The sequence below is a fragment of the Fundulus heteroclitus genome, chromosome 9 (genome assembly GCF_011125445.2).
Source record: "Fundulus heteroclitus isolate FHET01 chromosome 9, MU-UCD_Fhet_4.1, whole genome shotgun sequence".
Lineage (NCBI taxonomy): Eukaryota > Metazoa > Chordata > Actinopteri > Cyprinodontiformes > Fundulidae > Fundulus > Fundulus heteroclitus.
Genome location: NC_046369.1, coordinates 32920561 through 32946071, shown reverse-complemented (window position 1 = coordinate 32946071; position 25511 = coordinate 32920561). Strand labels below are relative to the sequence as shown.

The following is a 25511-nucleotide window of genomic DNA, read 5'->3' as shown; positions in this document are numbered from 1 at the left end:
AAGAAAGGCTGGATTTGGCAGGTTTTGGTGCCACCTGTGGACACCACAGAGCAGTGTGGACGCCGTAACGCTGTTTCAATAATATCAGCAGCTAAATATGTCAAAGATAAAGTTTCAGAGGATTTCTTTTTTTTTTAACTCATAATGGTTTAAAATGTATTCTACGTATACTTAAGAACAATTTTATATTCGTTGAATTTTTTAATAGAACAAATCAAACAATCAGCAGACGGGTTTAATGAAATGTAAATGTTCCTCTAAATCTAATGTAAACTTGGAAAATAGCAAAATCATTTGATCCTTTAAATACCTTTGATGACTGCAACTTTTAACGGCTTAACACTTCTGCTAAATCATTTTTAGCAATAAAAGTACTTCCTAAATAGCACCTTGTGAATATTTACAGTGTGTTATGTTGATGCTAGTGGCAGTAGACAACATGTGTTTACCCTGAGCACATATTTATGGCAACAGCTTGTGTGAGTCTCCACGCTGCGGCCATAATGAAGGTATTCAGTCGGTCTGAGAGACCTGCTGCATCAGCCTGTGCTCCTGCAGGTGGACACCACCGGGAGGTTTGTCCAGACCCTGAAGGAGATCTCTGGGAGTGCAGTCTCATCTCCGTTTTAATAACCGGGTTTATGTGAGCTGGATTTCAGAGAGAGTGACTCAGTGACAGAGCATGCAAGTTTCCACAGGTCTCCCTTCTGCGCAGCTCTAAGTCTCTGATGTCATGCTTGGCGCTGCTTTTGCCGGGTCCCCAAAGCAACATGAATCTCGTAAAAAATTATTATGATTGAGCCGCTGTAATATTACAGTCTGTCTTCACGCAAAAGCGGCTATCATTACACCTTAATCCCTTCAAGCTGTAAACCTGCCTACCTAAACAGGAATGTGTCGGTGATTAGACAGAGAACGTGACCTTTTAAAAAGGTTCGGCACCAGAATTTCAAGCTCAGTCTAATGTTGTGATTTAAATGCACAGTTTGTATTTTAGGCCACCTTGTGGAGGACCGGGCTGTGCGTGGTGGCTGGTGGTGGGCAGTCCTATTCTGGCTGAGCACACAAAGTCAGCACACAGTCAGCAGCAGCACGGCCAGCAAAGAATGTGACCACCCAGCTTTTTCTGCTGGCCAGACATCCCTCCGCAGCCGCGGCCAGTGGGCCCAAATACTATTCATAACACGTCCTCCCACCCTTCCTGGGAGCAGCGCTCGGGGCCCAATGTGAAGTGGGGTGGGGGGTGCTGCTGGGGCCAGTGATTCAGTGCTGCATGCCTCTGTGTCATGGTGCCGCTAGTGACGAAACGTACAGCTGGGCGGACTTACTTTTTCTTGGCTTCTTCGTACTGCCAGTTGAGTTTCACTTTGTCCACCAAATGGGAAGAGTCTGGAGCGCCATACTTTAGGAGAAAGCAAAACAGATTCAACTTTATTTACATGACTTTACAGCTCATATCTCGTCATCTTAATATTTTAGGTCAGTCTCTGGAGGCGTATGAAGGGGATACACAGAGGTTGGGGAAGCCAACCTCTGTGTAAATCAGATAATTTGGTCATTTTGTTGAGTTGACGATCATAGGGTTGACCTCCTACCTCTCCCATGATGTCCGTCTGGCAGCCGGTGTCGCAGTACTGCTGTGGATTGCACGAGTCACCGCTGGTTGTAGCGCTGTTTGCCACCTCGCTGGCTGCGTCGCTGATGGACAGGCTGCTTTGGAAGTTAACCGTCAGCTTAGCCAGGCTCTGAACAAAAAAAAAAAAAAAAAGAAAAAGTAAAAATCAATCTTGACATAGGAGTTGACTTTTTTAAGAGTGAAGTTTATTCAGATAAATTTTAAGCAGTAAAAAACAATATACAACGTACGTCAGTTTGGGGTGTTTATGCGTTTGGATATCCAGATATTTAATATCGGTTAACAATACCGAAAAAAGCGATAAGCAAAAAAGGGGAAAAAAAACATAAAAGTCTCCATTAATTAAAACAAATTCTGTTGATGCATAAGTTAGGACACCCCCACATTATTCCTAATTAGAAAAGTTTAAATCTCACACAGGAATTTCACATCACATCAGCAGCACATGATTACAACACCTGGCCTTTTTAAACCTCAGATATTTGGTCTGCTGTGATCCTGACTGTGGATGTGAGCGTGAACATCATGGTAGATAGCCGTGTTAGGTCACTCAGTAGGAAGATTGTAGGAGCTTATTTGTCTGGTAAGGGGCTTTAAAGTCTCCAAAGAATCTCAACTCAGACATTTGACTGTAAAGAAACTAGTCTATTAATGAGGGATATTCAAACAAATGCCAACATGCTCGGGTCTGACCATGCAAACAAGTTCAACCTGAAAGCAGGCTGCAAGATGCTAAAAGAAGTCACCAAAAACACTAAAATGGCATCAGAGGACCTACAGTAGACTCTTGCCACTGCTTATACAAAGTTCACATTTGAATAATCAGAAAGAAACTTCACTGGTTTGACTTCCATGGATGGTGTAGAGAAGGAAAACACTGTTCTCTATGTGAGAACACCTACAAAGACCAGGACTTCTGGAATAATGTTCTTTAGACAGGTCAGTCTAAAACTGAATTATTTGGAGACCAGAACAGAGGAAATGTTTGGTATACATTAATAAAACCTTCCAGGGAAATAACCTCATCCCTAAAACCTGACACTTACAACTCAATGCTTTCCAAGTGGTATGCTTTGCTGCTTAATGACCTGGGCTGCTCACCATCATAGAACCCACCATAAATGCTACAGTGTTATCAGTGGGGTAGACCAAACAATCAACCTGAAGCAGAACTGCACCCTAAAACATGACAACGACCCAAAACATCCCAGTGCATCCACCACTGGGTACTGGGTGAGAAATTAGAAAAAGAAAGTCCTGAGCTAATTCAAAGGCAGGAACTTGATCTCATTGAGATGCTGTGGGGAGACTTACCAGGCTGGACAAGCAGAAAACCCCTAAAACATCTCAGAGTTGAAAGTGAGGAATGGGGCAAGCTTTCCTCAGACATGTTAGAGACTGACAGATGGCTGTGAGAATACAAGATGTCCCAACTTTTTCCTCAAATAGAATATGCAGTGTTTTATATATTTTAAATTAATGTGTAAACAAGGTTGAGTTTTGGCATTTACCTGGAATAAAACTAATTTCTCTACTAGAGATAAAGCAAAAAGGAAGAATTCAACATGCTTTACTAAGTTGTCAAAAACATCTGCTGTGATGATGTGCGATTCAGATGTGTGGTTTCATTACAGGACAATGACGAGAGAAAGCAGAACAGTAGACACAAATGGACACTAGAGGTCAGCATCAAATATGCAAACTGCCTGCATGTTGAAGCTCTGCTTGCCATCAGTAGAGGATTCAGAGGGAAAAACAACAAAGTCACCTGGATGAGGTCCTGCCTCTCCTTCTCGCCTGTGCTGATGGCCTTCTTGATGCTCCGCAGCTCGTTGAAGATGGCCTGAGCCTCATCCAGCTTGTAGTTTGTCTGACTGTGGGACATCTTCCTATCAATTCTGAAAGGAGAGAAAAAAAAAATCAAACACCTTTGCTTAAGACATGAGTAGCTCTTAAATTGAACAAATTATACTAGGCAATTTTTAACAGCTTTTTGGCTTTTTCTCTTTCGTCATCTCCGAGTACCCATCGCTCATATGCCAAGGCTGACACATGGGCGGTGAAGCCAAACCTGCTGCTTAAAGGTGCATAGCCACATTATTTAACTTTATTTATTTATACGTCAGTAGCTAACTCTGGTTGCATACAAAGGTTTTATGAAAGATTATCACATGCTGCTGGCTTATTAGTTATTTTGGTGTTTTATGTTTTGTTTTTGCTCAGTTTGTTAGTAAAATCTTTTTTTGTTTATTTCCGATTTTAAAGGAAGTACAGACTGCGCATGTGCAGCAGGGGTTAAAACAAGGAAGTGGCCATTGACATCTCCCAGAAAACAATGAAGAAAGGACCAAGATCCATTGGGGTTGGGGTGGGGTTGGACTGCAAATAAATATGTGATTCCAGGAGGGAAAAGACTGGAATGTCACTGGGAATACAGTATGAACGTTGGTGTTCACTGAAGCGGAGGCTAAACCTGCAGAGGCTCAGATGTGAACACAGAGTTGACTGACGTGAGTAAATATTCTGATATGTAGATCAGTTTATTAAATTATTAATGTTGGTCTTCGATCACGCTGAGCTGCCGCTTTATTGAGAGGCATTGCAGAGGGTCAGGCTTGGTCCGGAATATTTACAATTGATTTATAAATTAAGCAAACCGGCATTATGATAGTTCTGCGATACTGTCGCTAGATGGCGCCACGTTTGTTTACATTTGTTAATCGCGTCCCAGAGCAAATAATTCTTAAGCTCAAAAAAAGGATGGGGGCTTGGTGTATATAGCCTTATTTTATCATGATCAAACGGTTTTTGGTCTTTATAAGCATATTATGTAGCTAAATGCCTTTAAAGAGACGCATCATATCATGTCCATTCTGTATCAGCCCACTTAGCCACTGTGCCCAAATACTGTAGCGCCAAGGTTGTTGCAGAAACCTATTAGCTGTAGCATTGTGGTGTGGGGAGCTGTAAGGCATGACCTCTGACAGTAATTTGCACACTGATAGCACAGCAAACCATCAGTGACGTCTTGGATCTGCATGTCTTACTCACAGCTCTCTGGTGAACTCCCTCAACAAGGGCAACCTGCACATCACATGTGTCTCTGTGAACTACTTGCACCATGGTGAGGTCCTCCCATGGCCACCTAAGTCTCATGAACGTTTCCCAATCAAGAAATTGCTGTTCTGCCAAATCTCCAAGGCTAGTTACAGCAGCTGCAGGCCGATTTGTCACAGAACCTGACTCGACTGCGGCATGATTTTGTTCTGCACCAAACTACCACCTTCATCCTGGTTGGTCGGTTGACAAACTTTACTAACATAAAACAATCAGTGCCGTACTGTCAGCTTATCCATGTAAGCAATCTGGGTGCTTGATATCTCCAGCTACAAACATAAATATGCTGCCTTAGGTGCTTAGATGCTCCAGCCTTCCCTTCATACATGTCTGATATGTAGCATGTGTAATTATATGACAAAGGAAACCAGGCTGTCTAAACCAGGTTTGGATACGTCATAAAATTCTGTGGGATCAACGTTGCCTACCTAACAGCTACCTGTGCCACCCCCAGCAACAACTGCACTGCAAAAACGGAACTAAAAATAAGTAAAATGTTCTTAAAATGAGTGTATCTTTCCTTGATTTGAGCAGGTAAATAAGATGATCTGCCAATAGAATAAGATTTTTGCTCTTAAAATAGGAACAACTCATCTCCATCATCTTATTTCAAGTGCAGTAGATCTAATTATCTTATTTTAGGGGTCAAAATACTCATTCCATTGGCAGATAATCTTATTTACCTGCTCAAATCTAGGACAAAAACACTAATTTTAAGAACATGTTACTTATTTTTAGTTTCGTTTTTGCAGTGTGACATCAAGTCTTTTGCTTCACTGGAAAAGTTTGGCCCACTCTTTGGAGAGTTGCTTTAATCCTGCCTCAAGGAGGGGTTTTCAAACATGAACAGCATATTTAAGGTAAACTCAGAGCATTTCAATCAGATCTCAGTCTGGACTTTGACTAGGCTACTTGAAAATCATTGTTGTGCTCTTGGAGTAATATTGGTAGGCCAGTTATTCCTCAGCATCTTCACTACATTCAATCTCTTCTCAATTTTCACTGTGGGTTGCTTGAGTCTCAGGGCCTTGGAGATGGCTATACAACTATCCAGACAGATAAATGAGTTCTACAAGCTGGATAAATTCAAGATCATCTGATCCTAAATTTCTTTAGATCGGTGAATGATGTTTTGGTTTTTAGTGTATTGGATATTTTCAGACACGTGCCATGTAGATGATTTCTTTACTCTACTGGTCTGGCAGTATTCAGGACTGGGTGTGGAAGGTGAAATACACCTAAAATACAGTTAAGTATAGTTATCTATGCTTTAACAAGGGGTATAATTATATCTTCACATAGGGCCAGGTTGGTTTGGATAGCTTTTTTTATTTATTGAACGAAATCAAGTTTTTGTTGCATTTTCTCTGGTTATGCTCGTCTTATATTGGAATAAGGTAAATGATCTAAAACATTTATGTGTGACAAAAAATCTCAAACAAATGAAATCTGTGAAGGAGAAAATACTTTGTGAAACAGTATTTACTGCACAGAGGCTAAGGAATTAACTCAAGTCCAACTCCAAAGTCAAAATAACAACCAGATGGCATTAATCTGTCTGCACTGATGAAGAGTCACTCATCCCAACATGCTAAATGCTTGAAGCAACTGACGGCAGCCTCGCCTACTTCCTGATTGAATTAATATTCGACCACTTGCAGCTAAATAAAACATTAAACTTTCATATCCAGATGATCAACTGATACTTAAATATATAAAAGAATAAAAAGACATGCTGACGGCTTGTACAAGTAGCAGATCCCATCCAGATGCATTTCATCACTGAATGTTATATTCTTAATCCCAGTAAAACCATTATATGAAATGGTGGTGAATCAAAAATGTCTCAGATACTTTAAGACATTCCAGGACTTGATGTTCGACAAAAAGTGACTCCCTTCTTCACCTTAAGACCCCCACAATGTGGGTTTTTAAAAGACTGTCATACATAACAATATGGGAAACAGTGTGAAAGTGGCCTAACTTGTTTTTGCCGGCAAGAGAACTCATCCTGTTATATCTCCTCCTTATGCTAAGATTGTGTCTTACCCAATCCTAAAATTAGATAATGACATCATTTAAAACCTTAATGTGATTAAGGAAGGAATATATATTTTTAAACTGTATCCGTTTTATTTTATTTTAAAGTACAGTTCAATCAAATCTAATTTGATTTAATAAGATTTCTTTAAGTAAAACTCACTAATTCTGTGAAAAGCAACTGGAAAAAACAAAACAAAACTGTACACGCTTCAGATCTAAAGAATTTCTGTGGGAGGTATTATTCATCAACAACCCAATTGTTTTTTTTCGGTTGCGGTCAGTTTCAGTCATGAGACGCCAGATGTGACATTTTGCTTCAATGTTCAGATATATTTTTGTTGTCCCTGATTAGTAAATCAGTTAAATATGATTTTCATGCCTAGAGCAAGCTCACTGAAATGAATGTGCTGACAGGATATGATTCAGTCTTGAAAAATTAAACCAACTGTCCTGTAATGCTCCGTCTGCGCACACGTACAAAACGATTTCATAGCCCTTGAACTTTCTCACATTTTCTAATGTTAAATCATAACTGTGAAGTGGAAAGAAAATTAAGAGTTTCAAGTAAAAAACTGCAGTGTGGAAAGCTTTTTTCTTTTTTCCAAGAGGCAGAATACAGATACATGGCATACTTTGTAGATTATTATTAATAAAAACAGGCATTACTTTCCCTCCACTTAACAGTTGTGCGCCATTCTGTGTTGCTCTACCACATAAAATCCCAATGAACTACATCCAAATTCAAGGTGAGTGAAAGTTTTGTAAGGCACTGTGTGACGGTGGTGAGGTAGGAAGGGCGTGGCATCGGTAGGCCTAGGGCGAGGTGTCTCCTGTCTCTGGCCGAAGCCTTCGTTCACTCTCCTTCAACAGCAGGTGCTGTTCATCCACCTCAACCACCCCCCCCCCCCCCCCCAAAAAAAAAGCAAAACACAAGCTCGGCTTTGTCTCTCTCCCCAACCCACTGGTGGATCTTGGGAGGTTGTAGGTTTTATACGCCCAGCAACAAAAAAAAATTGCTACTCTGTGCCAACCCCCCTCCCCCCCTCCCAATGTTCTGTTGAACAGCAAATACGCTCACATTTCCTTCAGTCTGCTGAGGTATGACAGCAATCGAGCAGGGTGTCGGTTGGCATGAGCAGCATTTCAGAAACGTGTGAAGATAATAGAGTGGCACAAAGACGACTAGAAAATACAGTCTGGCTCCAACTCCTGATGTCTTTTAGGGTTGTAGTTACAATAAATTGATGGTGGTGGGGGGGGGGGGGGTGTACACCAGAGACTGTTAATCGGTTTATCTGATATAGAGAACAATTTGCTTTATTGCTGACCACAGCCAAGATTAACTAGAAAAAACAACAACACAACAACAGCCTGACGGGTCACCCCTGTTCTCAGCCCTACCAATCCACGGAGAACAATGGGACACGCACGCACCCGCAAACAAAGTCACAAACACGCCTACGAGCACGTATACACATCAGAACGCTCCGAGATGGGGGCACGCCAGTGTTTTTTTTTTTTTTTTGCAAGCTGTGTATTCTCCTGGCTATTCTGGGAATCACTTGAGTCGCATATTATCTAAGAGATAAGGAACTCTTTGCCAGGACTCAGGAAGTGCTGAGGAATTTGCTGCCAGATATCTCTGTGTTTTTTAAACTGCTTTGGAGCCCACACCTCCCCCCATCCTCCTCCTCCTCCTCCTCCTCGTCCCTCCATGGAACAACTTCCTCTCCAGGCTGAGCCTTGGCTCCCTGCACTCCACTGGTGCATCCTCTTCCTGAGGTGGAGTCCCCTTTTCCATCAAAAAAAAAAAAAAAAAAAAAAAGCCTCCCTCCATTTGGCTTTTCTCAAAAGCTCTTTTTTCCCCTCTCGCTCACAGAGGTGGAGCTTCTATTTCTAACATGAAATTTGGAATGGCTCAGAAATCTTCCCAGCACAGACAGATGCCTTGTGTATGTGTCTGAAAGCAACACGAGAACGAGAGGAAACAAAAGAATGCGAACGACAACTTGGTCAAAAGTGCATCGTTAGAAATCTGATGAAAGAAACAAGTTTAAAGGGTGTTTTATTTGTTAAAAGGGTCACTTCTAGCTTAAAACAGGAAGCGCAGGGAAAGAAACAGCGAAGCACAAAGAGACAGATCAAGCTGGAGTCTGAGGACGGGACCAAACAGAGGGAATAAAAGAGGGAAGAGGCTGCTGGGTGGGGAGCAGTCGGGCCAAGTGTAGGAAGGAGAAGGTTGGCCATGGGAGGAAGGGTGGACCGGGACACACACACACACACACACACACACACACACACACACACACACACACACACACACACAAAGAAGCAGAGGAACACTCACTCCTGCAGGGTCTCCACTCCCATTTCCTTATACTGCAGCTCCTGCTTCACCTGGGCCAGCTCCTGCTTCAGTCTGGAGAGCTGCGGACACAAGCGAGCGCCGGGTTACCATGGTGCACAATGGGCTTCACTCACCACCGTTGCCCCGACAAATCTGCTTAGTCATGAGTATTGGCATAGAGGAATGCTCAGCTATGTTATTACAGAGGTAGACCCACGCTGGATCACACACCGGGGGCTTCTCTCATGAGAAGGTTTTGGGCTAAATTGCAGAACCTTGACCGTGACGAACGGCAGCTGAATAAGGTCCCATGGTTTTAAAGCGTCCTCAAAAATCGCATCCGAACGAAATAGGAAAATAATTTGGTGCTGCTTGTTTTTTTAAATTGTGTTTTCAGCATTGGTTTAGCTCACCAGGAAACCCAGAAGAAAAATAAATAAATATTGGAACTAACAAATTTAGTAGCGTTTTTCTGAGCCATCATCCGTCAGTGTTTCTATAAGTCATGAGACAGAAGAGAGCTGGCGTGACTGGAGTCATGTCCAGCTACCTGGAGCACAGCCCATTCACCAAATACGATAATTTTTTTTAATCTAATATATACTTCCTAAACAAATTTTAGCCTATTTTTAATAAATTCTGCCAGATTTAAGCACTAAAAAATTCAAAATACAACAAAATGTCTAGGGGACGCCAGATGGTTAAAGTAACACTAGCCCACATGGACAAGCACTATAACACATCACGCATTAAACGCTCAAAAACTTAATCTACTAAATTTAGTGGGTTTTTATTCCATATTTTAACTAACATGTTCATTTTGCTGCAGTAGAAATAATCAGTGGTTCTGTGTTGAACAAAAATGAGCAGATCACACAATACGTTTTTGTATTAAATGCTTGTGTAAATATTGGTATATTGTGAAACACTGGGATTTTTACTCGTTACAAAATGGCCTGATAGGCCCATGCCTGTGTGGTACTCCGGCTGCAATAAAGCAGAAAAGAAGACCTGCAGAGGACAGTGAATGGAGCTCAAGAGGTCGTTTTGTCCCTACTCTCTCTCCAGATACACAGCTTCCTGCCACAACCTATTGGGATCTATTAAAGAAGTCCTTATCTGATACTTGGAATAGGATCATCCCCACTTCCCTGATATGTTCTCCATTAGATGTTAATGACGTCTCATTTGAGTCTTCAATCTGATATTTTCAGGTTTCTTATCCCTTACCTACGTAGTTATTCCTCTATAAAACAAATATGTTTAAAAGAGGTTAGTTTATGGTAAAATGTAGAGACACGGTCAGACTTTTCCTTGATGGTCATTTTCTTTTTTCTTGGAGGCGAGACCTGACCATTGATGCCATTGACAGATCAGACCGGTGGGAGTTCTTGGTTTTGAGGCATTTAATGAAGGGCAAAATAGATCTGATTTTCACTATTTGACTTGCTGATCACCAATCCGAGCTAATCAAGGAAATGGGCCAATTTCAATTTCCGAGAGACTGATTGATGCATCTCTCTGAAAAATGTAACCAACTGAAAGCCTAAATTAGTAAAAACTGAACATCTGACAACACGCCCTGTCGAAGATTGTAAAAATAGTAACTATAACTTGTATGATTATGAAATCTGGGATTTCTTTGTCATCAGGGGATTGTTTTGACTTTGTTCTGATACTGTGGAAATCTGTCAACTGAAGCAAACTAGAACCTTACTCAACTTTTCAGCCTAGCACTTTGATTTAAAATGACCCTGATCCAGGAAATGCCCTCACCCATGTGACCGATCAGAGTAATGTCCAACCTTGCCCTGTGAGTCCTTGCCGTATCCTCTCCCTGACCCTTTGATGATGGTCTCACCCTTGTCCTCTGAGGCCCCAGGCCAGAGCCACAGTATCCTGTAGGGGCCACACCCCAGCCCCCCCCTCTCAGTCCAAAAGGGCCCCTCACCAAAAGCCCATTGTTCTCCCTCGATAACAACTTACCCGTTCTCGTTTACAGGCTATTTCCACTTTGATTTGATCAGGGTCGTATTTCGCACTTGAAGACGAGCCGGAAAAAGCTGCAAACACAAAGAAAAAGCAACAGAGAGAGGTGTTCTCAGTCAGTATTTATGCTTTTAAGAGTAAGCTATGATAGGGAGGTTTGAGAAGGATCCAGTATCGTTTCCAGGTCTTTGCTGGAAGCTGATGCCCCCTGGATGCTTTGTGTGCGACAGCTGGCTGGAGTCACAGGGTGAGCTGGGTGGAGGTGTTAAAAAAAAAAGAGGGTGGAGTGAGGAAAGAATGAGGATTTGGAAGAATTTCTATAGCTCTGCATCCCCCCCCCCCACCAGTGCGTGAGGAGACGTCAGCAGTGTAGCATGTCCAGGCCAGATGATTAGGACAGCCCAGGTCAGGGTTTGTTCACATGGGATCCTTGGATGCATTCCTTTCTCACCCCTCCATTCTCTCCCTCCCATCTTACATAGGGTTGGGCAATGCATACAGTCAGAAGGTAGACATTGAGCCTTACTGCTGGTGATGGAGTGGTTGTCCCCAGAGAGCTCGTCTAATAGCAGCATTTCCTGCTGAGCCAGCTCCAGTCGCTGCTGCTTGACCAGGTACATCTCCTTCTTGGCGTTGAGGGCCTCCTGGGCCACCACAAGGTACTCCTTCAACATGCGCTCCTGCTCCTGGCGCCATTGTGTCCGCGGGTTCTCAATCTGGGTGGTTTCTGACACATACAAGAAGGAGGAGGTTCATCAATGTTTTTGGTAGCATTAGTCCAAAACTCTACACTTCCTAGTAATTAACATTTAAAAAAAAAAAAACATACATTTCCATTGTTTCATTGGAATCAATTTCAAAATAATCCTGGACAAGATGTAGGAAGACTTCAGTGAGCCTTTCGTCTCCCCTCACTGTCCTCTGCAGGGCCCCCCCTTGTCCACCTTATGGCAGATTACCAGTTGTGATATAACCTGCCTTCAGTTTCTCTAAAATTACGCTGGGCTGTGGAGAGCAAAGGCCTGAGATGTACTCACTGTTAATGTGGTCGATGTAGTAAACTCCCACTTGCTGGTCGTAAACCTCCTCCCACCCCAGAGGCAGCTCATCACCAACACAGTCGGCAAACGTTAGCGGTTTCGTAATCCTGGAATGAAAGAAAATGATTTAGCCCAGCTACAAAAACAGAAAAATTTAGCTGATATATTACCCATCTTGCACGTTGTTTCACACACACACACACACAAATCAAAAAACTGCTTTTTCCTTAAGCTCTAATGGATAGTGAAGCACACTTTCAGCCCTTTAAAACTGAGGCTTTTGCCACAATGATGCACACAGCAACAGGGAAGCATCAAACTAAAAACATGTTTTTTTCCCCCTCATTATGTAATTTTTCCTGTTAGTATCATGAAGCCTGCAGGGTTTTCTGCCTCATTTATTATGTAAATAAGGTTTGCTCTGTTACTAGAGGAGATAAAAACAAAGAGTAAACAATTGTGCACATGTTGAACCAGTAAGTTCAGCTATAATTTCACAGCTTCTAATAGAAGACAACTAGCAGGAATTCATCATGCTGGTGAAAAGGCATGGGCCAGTAAGATTGCCTTATGGCCTTCTTACGCTGTGCGATTTTAGCAATTTTATTAGAGTCTTATAAGTGTTCCATGACACACTGTGCAACGTGGATTCAATAATCTTTGGTAGGCCATCTAGTTTGACATATGCACATTGTACGATCACCATTTAGTGCTAAATTGCTTACGACGTACAACAATTAGCCAGTTTATCAGTGTCTGCCATCCATCTTCAGCAGCAGCTGGATTTATCATTAAAAAATAAAAATAAAATAAAAAAAGGTCAGCTGTTCAGCCCCAGGCTCTACTCTTCAATCCCAAATCCTTCTGAAACAAAACCAAAAAAGTTTAATAAAAATAGCCCAGTAATAAATGAAACAGTTCCCTTAGGATGAATCAGTTTAATTATGTCCTTTCATAAACTGAAAAAAAAAAATTTTTTTGCCAAAATGTTGCATTTCAGTGCATCAACATTAGCTGCAGGCAAAAAAAAAAAAAAAAAAACACAGGAAGATAAAATACGGTCCAAATGATTTTTCAGTCTTGGTCTAGGCTAGCACAATAACAAATCTCCAGGCTGTGACTGCTGTGCAATCCGACATGCACTCAGCTGATGAAGATGCACCCGTTCACGGCTGATCAGAGCAAACAGGACAGGTTATGCCTGACAAGAATGGATTCACAAATTCAAAACGTATAAATTTTTTCCTTTATTTGGGGGCAGCGCAGTGCAGAACCTGCTCTGATTAGACTTCGGCCGTAAGAGCCGTCACTGAGATTTTCATTCTAAATATTTGACACCGTCAGATATTGATCAAAGGTCATGTTTGGACGCAAGACGCTAACAACGGCCGTCCTGGGACCTGCATCGCTGTACGACGCTAGACTGCAGATTTAGAGCCACGACCAAAGACTCTTCCCATAGTCCTCATCTTTCATCTACAATGGCCAAAAGTTGCACAGGGCATACCAGACATTATTTCACAATTAGGTAGCTGTTATGTTAAGGTATCATGGTATACAACAAAAAAAACAAAAGCGAGACATACCTGTGCGAGTTCTCGGTTATCTGGGTCATTGCAACAGTTTCGCTCATTTTTTTCTGAAGACGTTTCAACACCTATCCAGGAGTCTCAATCAACAGCAAATTTAGTTACTGCAACCAGGCTAGCCTTAAACCCTTAAACCCAGAGGATTTTTAGGAGCAATTTCTGCCTGAAATTACACACCAGATATAAGTACAATTCCACAGCAATAAAGGTGTAAATGCAAACTTTTGGTATCTGTGTCAGGGTAAGACATAAAAAGAATAGTTTTCCAGTGGAACTAATATTGCAATTGTCAATATGTCTGATTTATTGGTGATTAAACAAAGAAACAAAAAAAAATAATAATTTAAACCTCACCCAAGTATTTAAAAAAAAAAATAGACAGTGCAAAACACCATAAAAAACCTTTTTATAACTGCAGCAAATCTGGACTGAATCGGTTGAAGCATATTTGATCACAAAGGTTTTAGTGGGCAGTGTACCAGCTGGACCTGTGATTTTGGCACAATTTTGCCAAATGTGCCAAAATCCCACCGAGGCACAATGCCGTTCAATGTGAAGGGTGAGAAGGATTCTGATTGGCTGACTTGGGTTTTAGCTTTACGGTTCACAGCCCCTTACGCACTTGGCATGCTTAAAAAAAACGTTCGGTGGTCTTTTTGAGAGGGTTTGTGTCGAAAACGTAAAAAAATAAAAAAAAATACAGTGTGTACAATATGTTTTTTTAAACATGATGTGGGGTGATATTTGCTTGTATAAAAGACCCGGCTCTGTGTGCTCATGGCCCAAGTGATCAATGTGACGTTCAGTATTGCAACCTTAAAAAGTGACCCCAAAACAAACCAGAAAGGACTCCCAGCTGTCACTAAACTCACTGTTTGGGAACATTAAGGTTTCTCATGCAACTACTGTAGAGAAAGAAAGGTGAAACGAACCAAAACCTTCTCAGTATGTTTCAGCAGCAGTATGGCATGTAGCTGACTCAGTTCTTATCTGAATTACTCACCTGAAACAAGCTTAAGTCTAATGTAAACATCACAGATAAACGAGGAAGTATCTACTGATGTCCAAATAGCTACCGGATATGCAAATCAGAGAAATCTCCATTGATGAAGGAATTTTTCAAACAGCTGCTTGCATTCTGTATTAAAGGTACCTCTGGGACACTAGGTTGTTTAAACAGCAGAACTCAAGTGATTTAAACATGTTTTATTCTTACATGAGGTCACATTCTTATTAAAAAATGTCTAAACAACACTGATCGTTTTCAAATGTTTATATTGTTGTATAATCCAGCCGTCCAAGCAATGGCAACACTTGCTTTTACTACTTTAGTCATTGAAAAGAATCCCGCCAAATCTCTATTCAGTGCCATAATTCCATCTGTTTAAGTTTTAGAACAAAACCAAATCAAATTCATTTTAGAAATTAAAAGTAAATTATACTTTCTTTATTGCTCCATGAAGCAAGAAATAAAACCACATATTCTTATTTATCTTACTCAATGGAAGGGTAACAAAAACGTACTGAACTGTGATTTTTGTGTACAATTATCACCTTAATACTTAGCCAGACTTGCAGAATGATAAAACTGCATCGCAAATCCAAACTTTTCCATTATATTAAAGACTTCACATGAACTTTTCTTATTTGTATTTATATGCATGTTTGCAAATGCTTGTCGAAGTGAAATGCTTTACGTCTTTAAAGAAACATTCTCTTAACACAGCACTGCCTTTCAAAACGGAAATAATGTTCCGATTCAAAATCAGGCATCTCATTCTTATAACTATGACTACAGCACTGTACGCTACAGTCTCAAACATTAAATGGGCCAGAGATCGCAATTAAGAAATTTACCACATCAGCTCTGCTCAGTGATCAGCAGAACAAATACTATTTATTAAAAGGCATCAAAACTAGGAACTCGGTGTAGAAACATTAACAAAACTGCTCGTTTGTTCTCTTTTGTGCATCATCCTTAGGATTTTTTTTAAACTGTCTTAAATCAGAATAGACAATAGACAAGCCAGACCTCAAAACAAAACCAGTAGCTGGTATTGGCCAGGAAAAGCTTGATTGGTGCATGTGATTTCACGCAGTCAAACACAGCGAGTAACATGGAAAGCGTTCTTTAATAGCCGATTAGAAGAAAGAAAAAAAACTAAAAAGAAAAAAACCCTCTGAAAATTAGATTTTCTCCAATTAGAACAGTTTCATGTTTAAATTTATATTAAATATTTTAACACCTTATTTATTTTTGGCTGAATGGAAGGTGCATTAAAAAGGATGTTATTCCTAAATAGTGATCAAGTAGTGACTAAATACAAAACACTTACATTATTTAATGCTTTGCTAAAGCAAAGCAGTAACATGGGGGAGTTGGTACTATGACGGACAGACACACGTATGCTGTTTATCAGAAGGTTTGAGGATGGCGTTACATCCAGGAATTGATCACAATTAATCAGGGGGATCCAACTAGTCAAAGCTTGAGGCCTGGAATCTGGTGAGATATGTGTACAATGATGGGAGAGTAGCTGAGGCATTCTTCTCCGCATTCCTCAAGAGACAAGACTCTTCGGCTTTCCTCCCTTACTGCACTGGATCTTACTTCCGCTTTCGTTTCTTTGTCAACCAAATGCTTTTCAGGCACAATGCCATCAGCGCTCAGACACATGCTGGTGATTCAAATTAGAAGACGACACAGCGTTAGTCGCTCTGAAAAAAGGCCGTCATGAAAGAGGGCGTACTCTCATAAAAATGTCTGATGTTTCAATAAAAGTATCAAGGAGCGGTGCTGAATCATACACCATGATGAATCCGTTGGGCTTGTCAAAGACATTCAGGGCTTCAAATTCAATGAACTCCCTCTGCATTTCACACATTTTGGGGAAATTCAACATGTGATGTCTGGTCTAGACATTCCAGTTGGTATAATGCAGTAGGGCAGAATGTTATGACAATAGTTTTGCACCTCATGTCTTCATTTACAGCAATTCCTCAATCATTTAGAAGTTTTTAAAGTTGCTCAAGTTAAATAGTCTGCTAAAATACACAATATGCTGTAGGTTAGGGTAAGACAATTATGTTATGGTGGAATTGCATAAAAAGCAAAGTACTGACACCCCCTGAATATTTCATATTTCACATCACATACTTCTAAGCAATTTACAAGGACTTACATCACAGACAAACACCAAGTAGTGCACTATTAGAAAGGGGAAGAAAGAGGATGCATCTGCTACATCCCTCAAACATTTAAAAGAGCAGCGTTCACTTCATCTGACAGGGGCGTTGTATAGGGGGGGAAAGGTTAGGACAATTTCAAGGGCCCCTGACTGACAGGGGTCCCAAAAAAAAAAATTGTATATAGTAATATGAGCTTTTGAGATTTAGATTTTTTTGCCCAATATTTCATTCGGCACCTCGCTCTCTCTCTGACACTGGAAAGAGTAGGGCACACCTACCAAGTCATGGCCATCCAGCTTAACCTACACCATGAAGAGCATTAATTAAACAAGCAGCCAACAGGCCCAATGCTACTCTGGAGGAGCTGCAGGGATCTGAAGCTCAGTTAGGAGAATTTGTCTACAGGACAACTAATACAGGTAGCTTTTATGGAAGAGCCACATGAAGAAAACTAGTGTTAAAACACAACCATAAGAAGTCATGTGTTGAATTTACCAGAGGCCATGCAGAGGATACAGAAACTACATGGAAGACGATGCTCTGATCAGATAAGACCAAAACTGAACTTTTATACCGACATGCTAAAGGCTATGGATGCCAAAAAAATAGCACCGCTCATTAACTAGAACATTATCACTTTCGCACTTGGAGTGGCAGTATCATGAGGGCGATGCTTATATTCAGCAGGGACAGGGAAACTGGTTGGAGTTAAAGGGAAGATGGTTGGAAATAAGCACAAGTCACTCAGGTCTTTTTCAGCCTCCTAAATATTTCGTTATGAGGCTGGGGCAGAGGTACAACACAACTCTAAACATACAGGCTGAGCTACAATGGAATGGTTTAAATAGGACCAGTCAGGGTCCAGTCAAAGTCCAGACCTAAATTTTCCGTCTCTATGCCCAAACCTGGTACAGAGAAGAACTGGCAACTGTAACGGGAGCGAAAGGTAGTTCTAGAAAGTATTCATTAAGGGGGAACTGATGACAAATGTTTCAAGTTTGAATTTGCAAAATCAATTTTATAAACCATGTATCACTTTCCTTTCCACCTCACAATTATGCACAAACACTGATGTTTTGTGTTACCAAAAATAAAACCACAATGTCCTGGTTGGTTACATTTGCCAGCAGACAAATGCCACAAATTTGGATCGTGTTCTTTGGACCCATAAATAAAAAAGTAAAAAAGAAAAATCTTCTGATGATTAATAGCTTAGTTTTTGTCTAATGCCTTTGGGCAAGCCAGATTTGATCTCATCTGACTGCTTATTACTGAACATAAAGAAGTGAAACAAAGAAACAAAAGAAAACAACCTAATTTGAACACAGAAAAAAGATAATCCATGTCTAAAGTTTCAAACTTAGCCAAAGAACCTATCAAAGATCATTTCTATTTCTCCTGCACATTACCAAAAAAAAAAAAAAAAAACTTTTTCTCTCCATAGGTCACTCAGGTTTGAAGAACCTCTTTTGACTCTTAAAACAATGTTTAAAAGATTGCCAACAAAGATGACATGCTTCAAATAACTCCATGACAGACAGCCGGTGGCACGACAGTACTGGGTTAAAAGGAGCCGCACAAGTAGAGCCTCAGCACAAAGCAAACAAGGCCACGCTCCTTACCTGCTCCTACTCTGGGTGTTTGTGAAAGGCAAACAAACGTCCAGACACTAACTGCTCTTGTAAATGCTTTAACAAAAAGCAATCAGGCAGGGTCAGTAACACCTTTGCTTTGAGGTTTTATTTACATTTAGACGCGAGCGAGAACAGTAGAATGAACGGTAGGGGCTTTAGAGGAAGTGCTATTCTTGGGGTAAAAACAGAAAAATGAACTTAGAAGAGGAAAGTTCAGAAGAAAGACATGGATGTGGGAAGCTACATGACGTCAGAGGGAGTTTAATCCTGAACTACCCTCTGACCCAGCTACAGAGACAAAGACGGCGAAGGGAAAAACATGCCCTCCTCTCACAGCTCTGAATCTCTGCATCTGAATGTTTGGTTTGTTACGCAGTCTTGTGACAACGGCGTCGGCGTTCCAAGTCATGTCCTGGGAGAGCCTCTAACCACTGCAGAGCAGACTCTTAAAGAGACGTACACACAGCAGGACAGGGCTTTGAGATGACACCCATCTAAAGAACACAGTCTTTATTCGGTCTAATATAACGCTAATCATCAAGAGACGTAGTATCTTACAGACTCTTAATATTAAAAGGTTTATGAAACTCCTTTTACAGATCAACCCCATGCTGCTTCTGGGAAATACTTGAGTCATCCTCCTGTCAGGCTGGCACAGTGACCCTGAATAAACTCGTGATTGCTGACAGTGTGAAACAGCCAACACCAAATTAACTTGGCTTTGGCTTTTAAGGTTATAAAGGGATTTCCATAATAACTATATTTATACACCATCATTATAACGGCAGCTGCAGGATTAGTGTAACTAAACAGTAAGTGCTAGAAGGGGACTATTAAGGAAGATTCCTGCCATGCTGGCTGTGTGACTCATTAGATGACCAATGCATGTAGAAATATCCCACATTTCAATAGTCCATATTAAAATAGGGCCTTTTACGATTGATGCTGTGCTGCATTAGATCTCAAACTGCTTTGTGGTCAATGGCCTCAAATGGTTTCCAGGTGATGATTGCCAACTATTGATTTCTTAAAACTCTATTGGAGGTATTTTTGACATTCAATATCTTCTTTTATTTCATGCAATATTGGGTATAAATAAAACTAATTAATATTAAGCTACTGACAGTTACATTTCAGTTTTAACTATATTAAAACACAATCAACATGACATTGATGCTGATGGTTAGCTAATATCCACCCTTTTTGCACCTCATTAAGTACATGTGGAAAAAAAGAAACCAGATTTTCTTGTAAAACATTCTAATGGCCCAGCAATTGAGCCCAAAGCATCACAGACCCTCCACCTTAAGGCTGATTTATGCTTGACACATGTATGTTACGTGTGGACACAAGCAGCTTTTATGCTCCATGCAGCTTTTCCTCCAAAGTCTCACTATTCTCCTAGACTGTAGAGGGCAACGTTGTGCTTATATGCAAGCATACTACTCCCCACAACACATAGAAGTAGAAAACAACATTTCTAAAATTAAAGCCGCTTACTTTGACAGCAATTTCTGTTCAGGAATTGCTGTTGGAATACTTAGCTGAGAAATGTAAACTTGAAATATGAATCCATTTTATACAGGACCTGATCCTGTTAACTGATCCAAGCTCGGACCTAGCTTGGATCAGTTAACCATGCTCGGCTTGATTCTGACGACCGTTTACACATCATGCTATCTCGGTTCCTTAGTTTCCTCGCCTCCTAGTGACGATCTGCGGTACTACTGCTTTCTGGGTGTGAAGGCAGCACCAAGCAAATCAAAATGGCGGCGCCAGTAACATTCAGGCAGTTATGCTTGGTTATAATTGAGATACGTCATTTTCGGAGAGTCAGGAGAAGATGGCAACTTTTGGGGAATTTACTTAACGGAGTCGGCTTTTGGAAAGTGGATAAGACAAACGAACATCTAATAAGGATTTACAGCACAGGAAACAACGAGAGAAGCTGAGGTTCATCACGCTGCTAAGCAGAATCATCACTGGAAACTGCGTGTCACGGTAGGGAAGCTAGTATTTTTATGAATGTCTGAAATGTCAGCTGACCGCACGGAGATGATGCGGTCTGCTCATGTGCTCTTTTTTATTAGAGAACCAGGCCAGGGAAAAACCAGGCCGAGCCCACCCCTGGAACTGGGCTGCATTTAGCGCGGTCTGGTTGTGTCTGGTTCAGTTCAGTTTGCGTTCCATTTACACTCGATAGTTATCTCGGTTACCGAGCTCGGATTGGTCTCGGCACGGTTAAAAAGGGGTAGTGTAAACGGGGTATATGAAGGAGCCTAATATACTCGCTTCTTAGGTCGCTCAGTTTGGTTGTTCACAACAGCCAACTGTAGGTGCCATGTCATGATATCAGCGGGGATACATAGAGCAGACTGATACTGCAGGTTCAGGTAAGTTATAACAGCATCACTAGTTGATATTTGTCGCTACTCCAGCTATTCTCCACAAACACATTCAACTCAAACTACATACAAAGCTACCTCACAAATAAGTCCCATCCTGCCTCTGAAACTTTCAGACAGGATAAAGTGAGACAAAGTTAAGGTAACCAGATTTCTCTAATGAAATCTGGTTCTTCTCTGATTTTGTCGAGTGGGGAGGCAATGGGGGGTGATGACGAAGCCGCAGAATTTCTGCCTGGGAGTTGGTTTGTTTTGCCTGATCTGAAACCCCGATGGGGCGGGGAAGGCGGGGTCGGCTCAGCTCTACTAAGTCAGGACAGAAGCAGGACCGGGTAAATACCTCCTGTTGTGTTAAACTTTTTTACTCCATCATGATGCACTGAAATAGGGGGTATTTCTGGGGACAGCTTTTGTCATTGATAGGTCATCCAAAATGGGGACTGTCCCCAAAAAACTGGGATGTCTGGTCACCCTACATAAAGTGAGATAATGATACTACGCTGAGCGATCTGTGTGAAAAAAAATAGATGGTTATTTAACAAAAAAAAAACTTCAGTTAGTAATAAACTAGACAAGAGCAAATACGACATTCTCATGGTATAAGTAACTTTGATGTAAAATACAACGCTTTCAATTATTTACACAATTATAAGTAACCAACTCTTCTGCTACTAAAATAGAAAAAATATAGAATAAGCTCTTGCTAAATATATTAGTGCTTATTGTGCAGAATAGTATCCCTTCACTTTACCTTTCGTGTGTAATAGAAGTATAACAAGATATTATCTGGTTAAATATGCTTTGTTAGTCTTGCTGCAGTCTGCTCAACAGACCACCGCTCACAGCTTTTCAACAGTGGTTTCAGTGATTATTAGGAATGACGGGTTTCCACGCGGCTGTCTGGTTTTAGTTGATTTGTTTAAAAATATTAAACAACCCAAAGACAATAATAATAATAAAAAAAAAGGTATTTAATTTTAAATTCTTGAAAAAAAATGTTTTTAATACTTTGAAATCTAATTTTAAAATGTAATGTTACTTAATGAACAATATTCCAAAGAACAACTTTAAAAATGTTGTCTCTTGTTTCTCAAACCAGAACAACAAAGTAAGACGCGTTTTTTCAGCCAACCGAGTAACAGTGCACAGCAAAGGACAGGGGTTAATTACTCTATACCTCTCATAAAACGTAAACTGTAGGAACAGCAGGATGGGACATTTCTATCAGTTTCAGAACTTTATAAAAATAAAATAAAAAATAATTACCAAAACTATAACAGTTACATTGAAACTAGTGATAAATATACATATCCAGCAAATTCACACACAATTTAAAAGAAACTTTGTACCATTTCTGACTTTTCATAAAAGCAGGTACTGATATTTTTATTTCCATACTTTATACATTGGCTGTCTTCTATCAGTCCCAGAAAAGATAGAAAGCGAGGCCTTTGCCTAAAATAGGAGAAAAATTGAATGTGAAAATGACAAGCATGTTCAGCTGTGGAGGGATGAGATGCTCTGAGGTCTGCTTGTATCTTGCAGTGCCTCAGCCCAACATATTTAGTTGTTGGGGACATTTGCTAGTTCTAGAAAAATCTGTGCCATTCTGAGTTGTCCCAGAGGATATTTCTATCTGCACAGACCCCCCCCCCCCCTTTGCCTGGCGACGGAGTGCTGCAAGGGAAAGGCATGTGAAACTGGAGTCTGAGTGAGCAGACCTGGTATGGTTGGGTCGTCCCGAACAGCTTCCTAGTTGTGGCACCTGGTTAACAGCAATTGCAATTTCCCACAAAGAGGGCTACCCATCCTACATAAACATAGATGAGAATTTTATCACAGGACCAAATAAACTGCCTTCATTACTTTGGATCAGGCATGGGCAGGTTACTCGTATCAAGGTATGTCAAGGCTCTAAAGAGATGGATGAGTTTTTTTTTTTTTTTTTTTGGAAATTAGGTTCTGTGTTATCCTTACTGATAGTTCCCCTACCTGTAGCAGGCAAATCAGAGAAGCAATTTAAAACTGAGCATGTACATATCTGAGGGACACATGCTGATGGTCATCTGCCTTTCAAACCTTTTCAAGAGACCACATGCATTTCTCTCCGTTTTCTCAGTTGATCAGCATCTACATTACTACTCTAAATTGGCATTGAGTACATTGAGTACATTGACATTGGAGGCTCCAAGCTGCATCAGTCCATCTGAACAGCTGATTGTGAGCCTTTTGGGATTATTTCCAAACAACAAGACCTTGTAAATTACAGGAGCATAGTTCTTCCATGCTGTCGCAATATCAAAATCTTTACTCCACTGTTGGTGGTCTTAGAGTAGACAAATGAGTTGCAGCTCATGAGGTGGACTGATCAGCTAACAAAATTTCTTGTGAAACTTTAGGAATTTAAATTTGGTTTGGTACTGCTGTATCCCTCAAATATTATCGTTTACAATTTGAGTTATTTAAAACTGCTAATAATCATCTTAATTGTAGGAATTGTCAGAATAGCCAGTAGTCTTCTGCCACTCTGAGGATTTGTTTACAATTCTACCATCACATCTATTTATACTGGGAAAAGGAACAATTACTGATAAATCGACAGAACCTTGCTTTAAAAAGGTCCAGACTGTTTAAACTGTATGATGGACAATTTTTAGACCTATAACGTATTAAAGTCCACTAATGACAAACCAAAAAATATCCTTAGTGACCATTGATTTCTCCAGCTGTACAAAGAACAGAGTAAGACAGTGTTGCCCGTTCCCCACATGTTGCTAGTGAATGTAGGACAGCTGACTGAAAGACAGCAACTTGACCTTGTTTCCAAGAACAACAAATCTAAGCTTTTTTGTACATATTTCTTGTTAGGTAAAAACCTCAACAGTCATGATGTGGTATCTAAGAAGTCCCATGCTTCATTATTCGAATAAAGATTGCAACTGGTTCAAGTGTTTTTGTGACGTCACTTGGAGAAACTGATGTGTCAGTAGCTCTGCCATTGAGGGGTATAAAAGTTGCTCCATCTTATAACTCCATAGCGAGCTGGAGTTTAAATAATAGTGAGTTTTGTGGTCCCATCGATTTATAGATTAGCAAATTATTAGCTTAGCAAATTATTATCTTAGCATTCAGTTAGTTTATCTTTTTTTTGCTTGCACTAGTAGCCCAGACCACACCCCCGCACGTTTCCTGGTTCGCCGGGCATTGTCTCCTCTCGGCACATTTTTCCAATTATGAGACTGGGCGGAGTAAAGGCTCCCACATACTTGGGCGTACTGTACGCATACCGTAAGCTGCGCTGACTCTCTGCGGATGTTTTACCCTTCATAGTCGCGCGTACCTATTGCCTACATTTCTTGTGACAAATTCCTACAATTCCCACACTTTCTGCCAGTGGGACGAAGCGGGGGAATGGATGGTAAAATGTGTGATTAGCTAGCTGAGCACCTAGAGCCATTTCTTTTCCAGCAGGCTCCCACCACACACCCATCAGTGAGAACAAAGAGGGACTGCGATGCCGCGCAGCCTTGCGACCGCCTGTTTGGAACAGCTCAGTATCAAGTTTAGTGTCGCTTTCAGTTTGATGTAAAGACTTCTTGCCAGTGGCGGCTGGCCCATAGGGGGCGCTCGGGCGCTGCCCTCCCTAAATGCGGAGGGGAAAAGTCAAAATATATATAGATATAGTATTATTAATGTCAGTTTTTACTTAATAGTACGTGGCTACATGTAATAAGAATTATTAAAACACTTCTACCAATTGACTATCAATTGACTCTCATTTAACTGCATTTCCTCCAACAGAACGTATCATTTCTCTTCTTCTACACTTGTGGGGCTGTGACTCAAGGAGCCCTACAAGTGTAGGGAAATAACCAATCGTATACTGTTGCTAGGGAAGATTTAGAAATATTTGGCCAATCAGCATCGCCAAAATGAATGGGTTTGGGGCTACTGGAGTAGTAGCCCTAGCTGCACAGTGATAGGTGCACTTCACGCTACATCCGGGTTACGGTGGTCGGCAAAACAGTACTGTTTTCGCTTACCAGCGTGACAAAACGGGTGAATTAGAGCATACTTTTAGTTTATTTTTGGAATCTAAACAATGCCTAGGACTTTTTGTGTTCCCGGTTGCACACAGAGGCATTCCAAATCATCGGACGTACGCTTCTTTCGTTTACCGAAGGACGAAGAAAGAAATGGATAATTTCAATGAAAAGGATGCAGGCGGACAATCCCAATCGACTGTGGGAGCCATCATACCACGACAGAATTTGCAGTCTACACTTCATCTCCGGTAAATACAACTTAATTTTGCACTAGTCATTGTTCTACTTAAATCATTATATAAATAAAAAATTAAGGTATATATTTAAGTCAAGACGTAAACGTTCGTTTCATAATAATATATGTACATGTACAATGTATGCAAACCCTCTGGCATGAGTCTGTGAAAAGGATTAATAAGACAAAACCCCCAAAATAATCCTTTGTGAACAATGATTTTTTATTACTTAAGTGCTTA

General features: G+C 40.8%; 1 protein-coding gene across 1 annotated transcript in view; it reads right to left on the bottom strand.

Moving 5' to 3' along the window:
• The window catches only part of wwc3 (WWC family member 3), a 51328-nt gene that overhangs the window by 15080 nt on the left and 10737 nt on the right, over positions 1–25511 (bottom strand). The window contains exons 2-8 of the mRNA XM_012861165.3: positions 12170–12279; positions 11659–11859; positions 11130–11206; positions 9144–9223; positions 3405–3534; positions 1596–1745; positions 1329–1402 (exon numbers count right to left, since the gene is read on the bottom strand). Of these exons, the coding sequence (XP_012716619.2) occupies positions 1329–1402; positions 1596–1745; positions 3405–3534; positions 9144–9223; positions 11130–11206; positions 11659–11859; positions 12170–12279 (822 nt within the window). The remainder of the gene's footprint in view (positions 1–1328; positions 1403–1595; positions 1746–3404; positions 3535–9143; positions 9224–11129; positions 11207–11658; positions 11860–12169; positions 12280–25511) is intronic.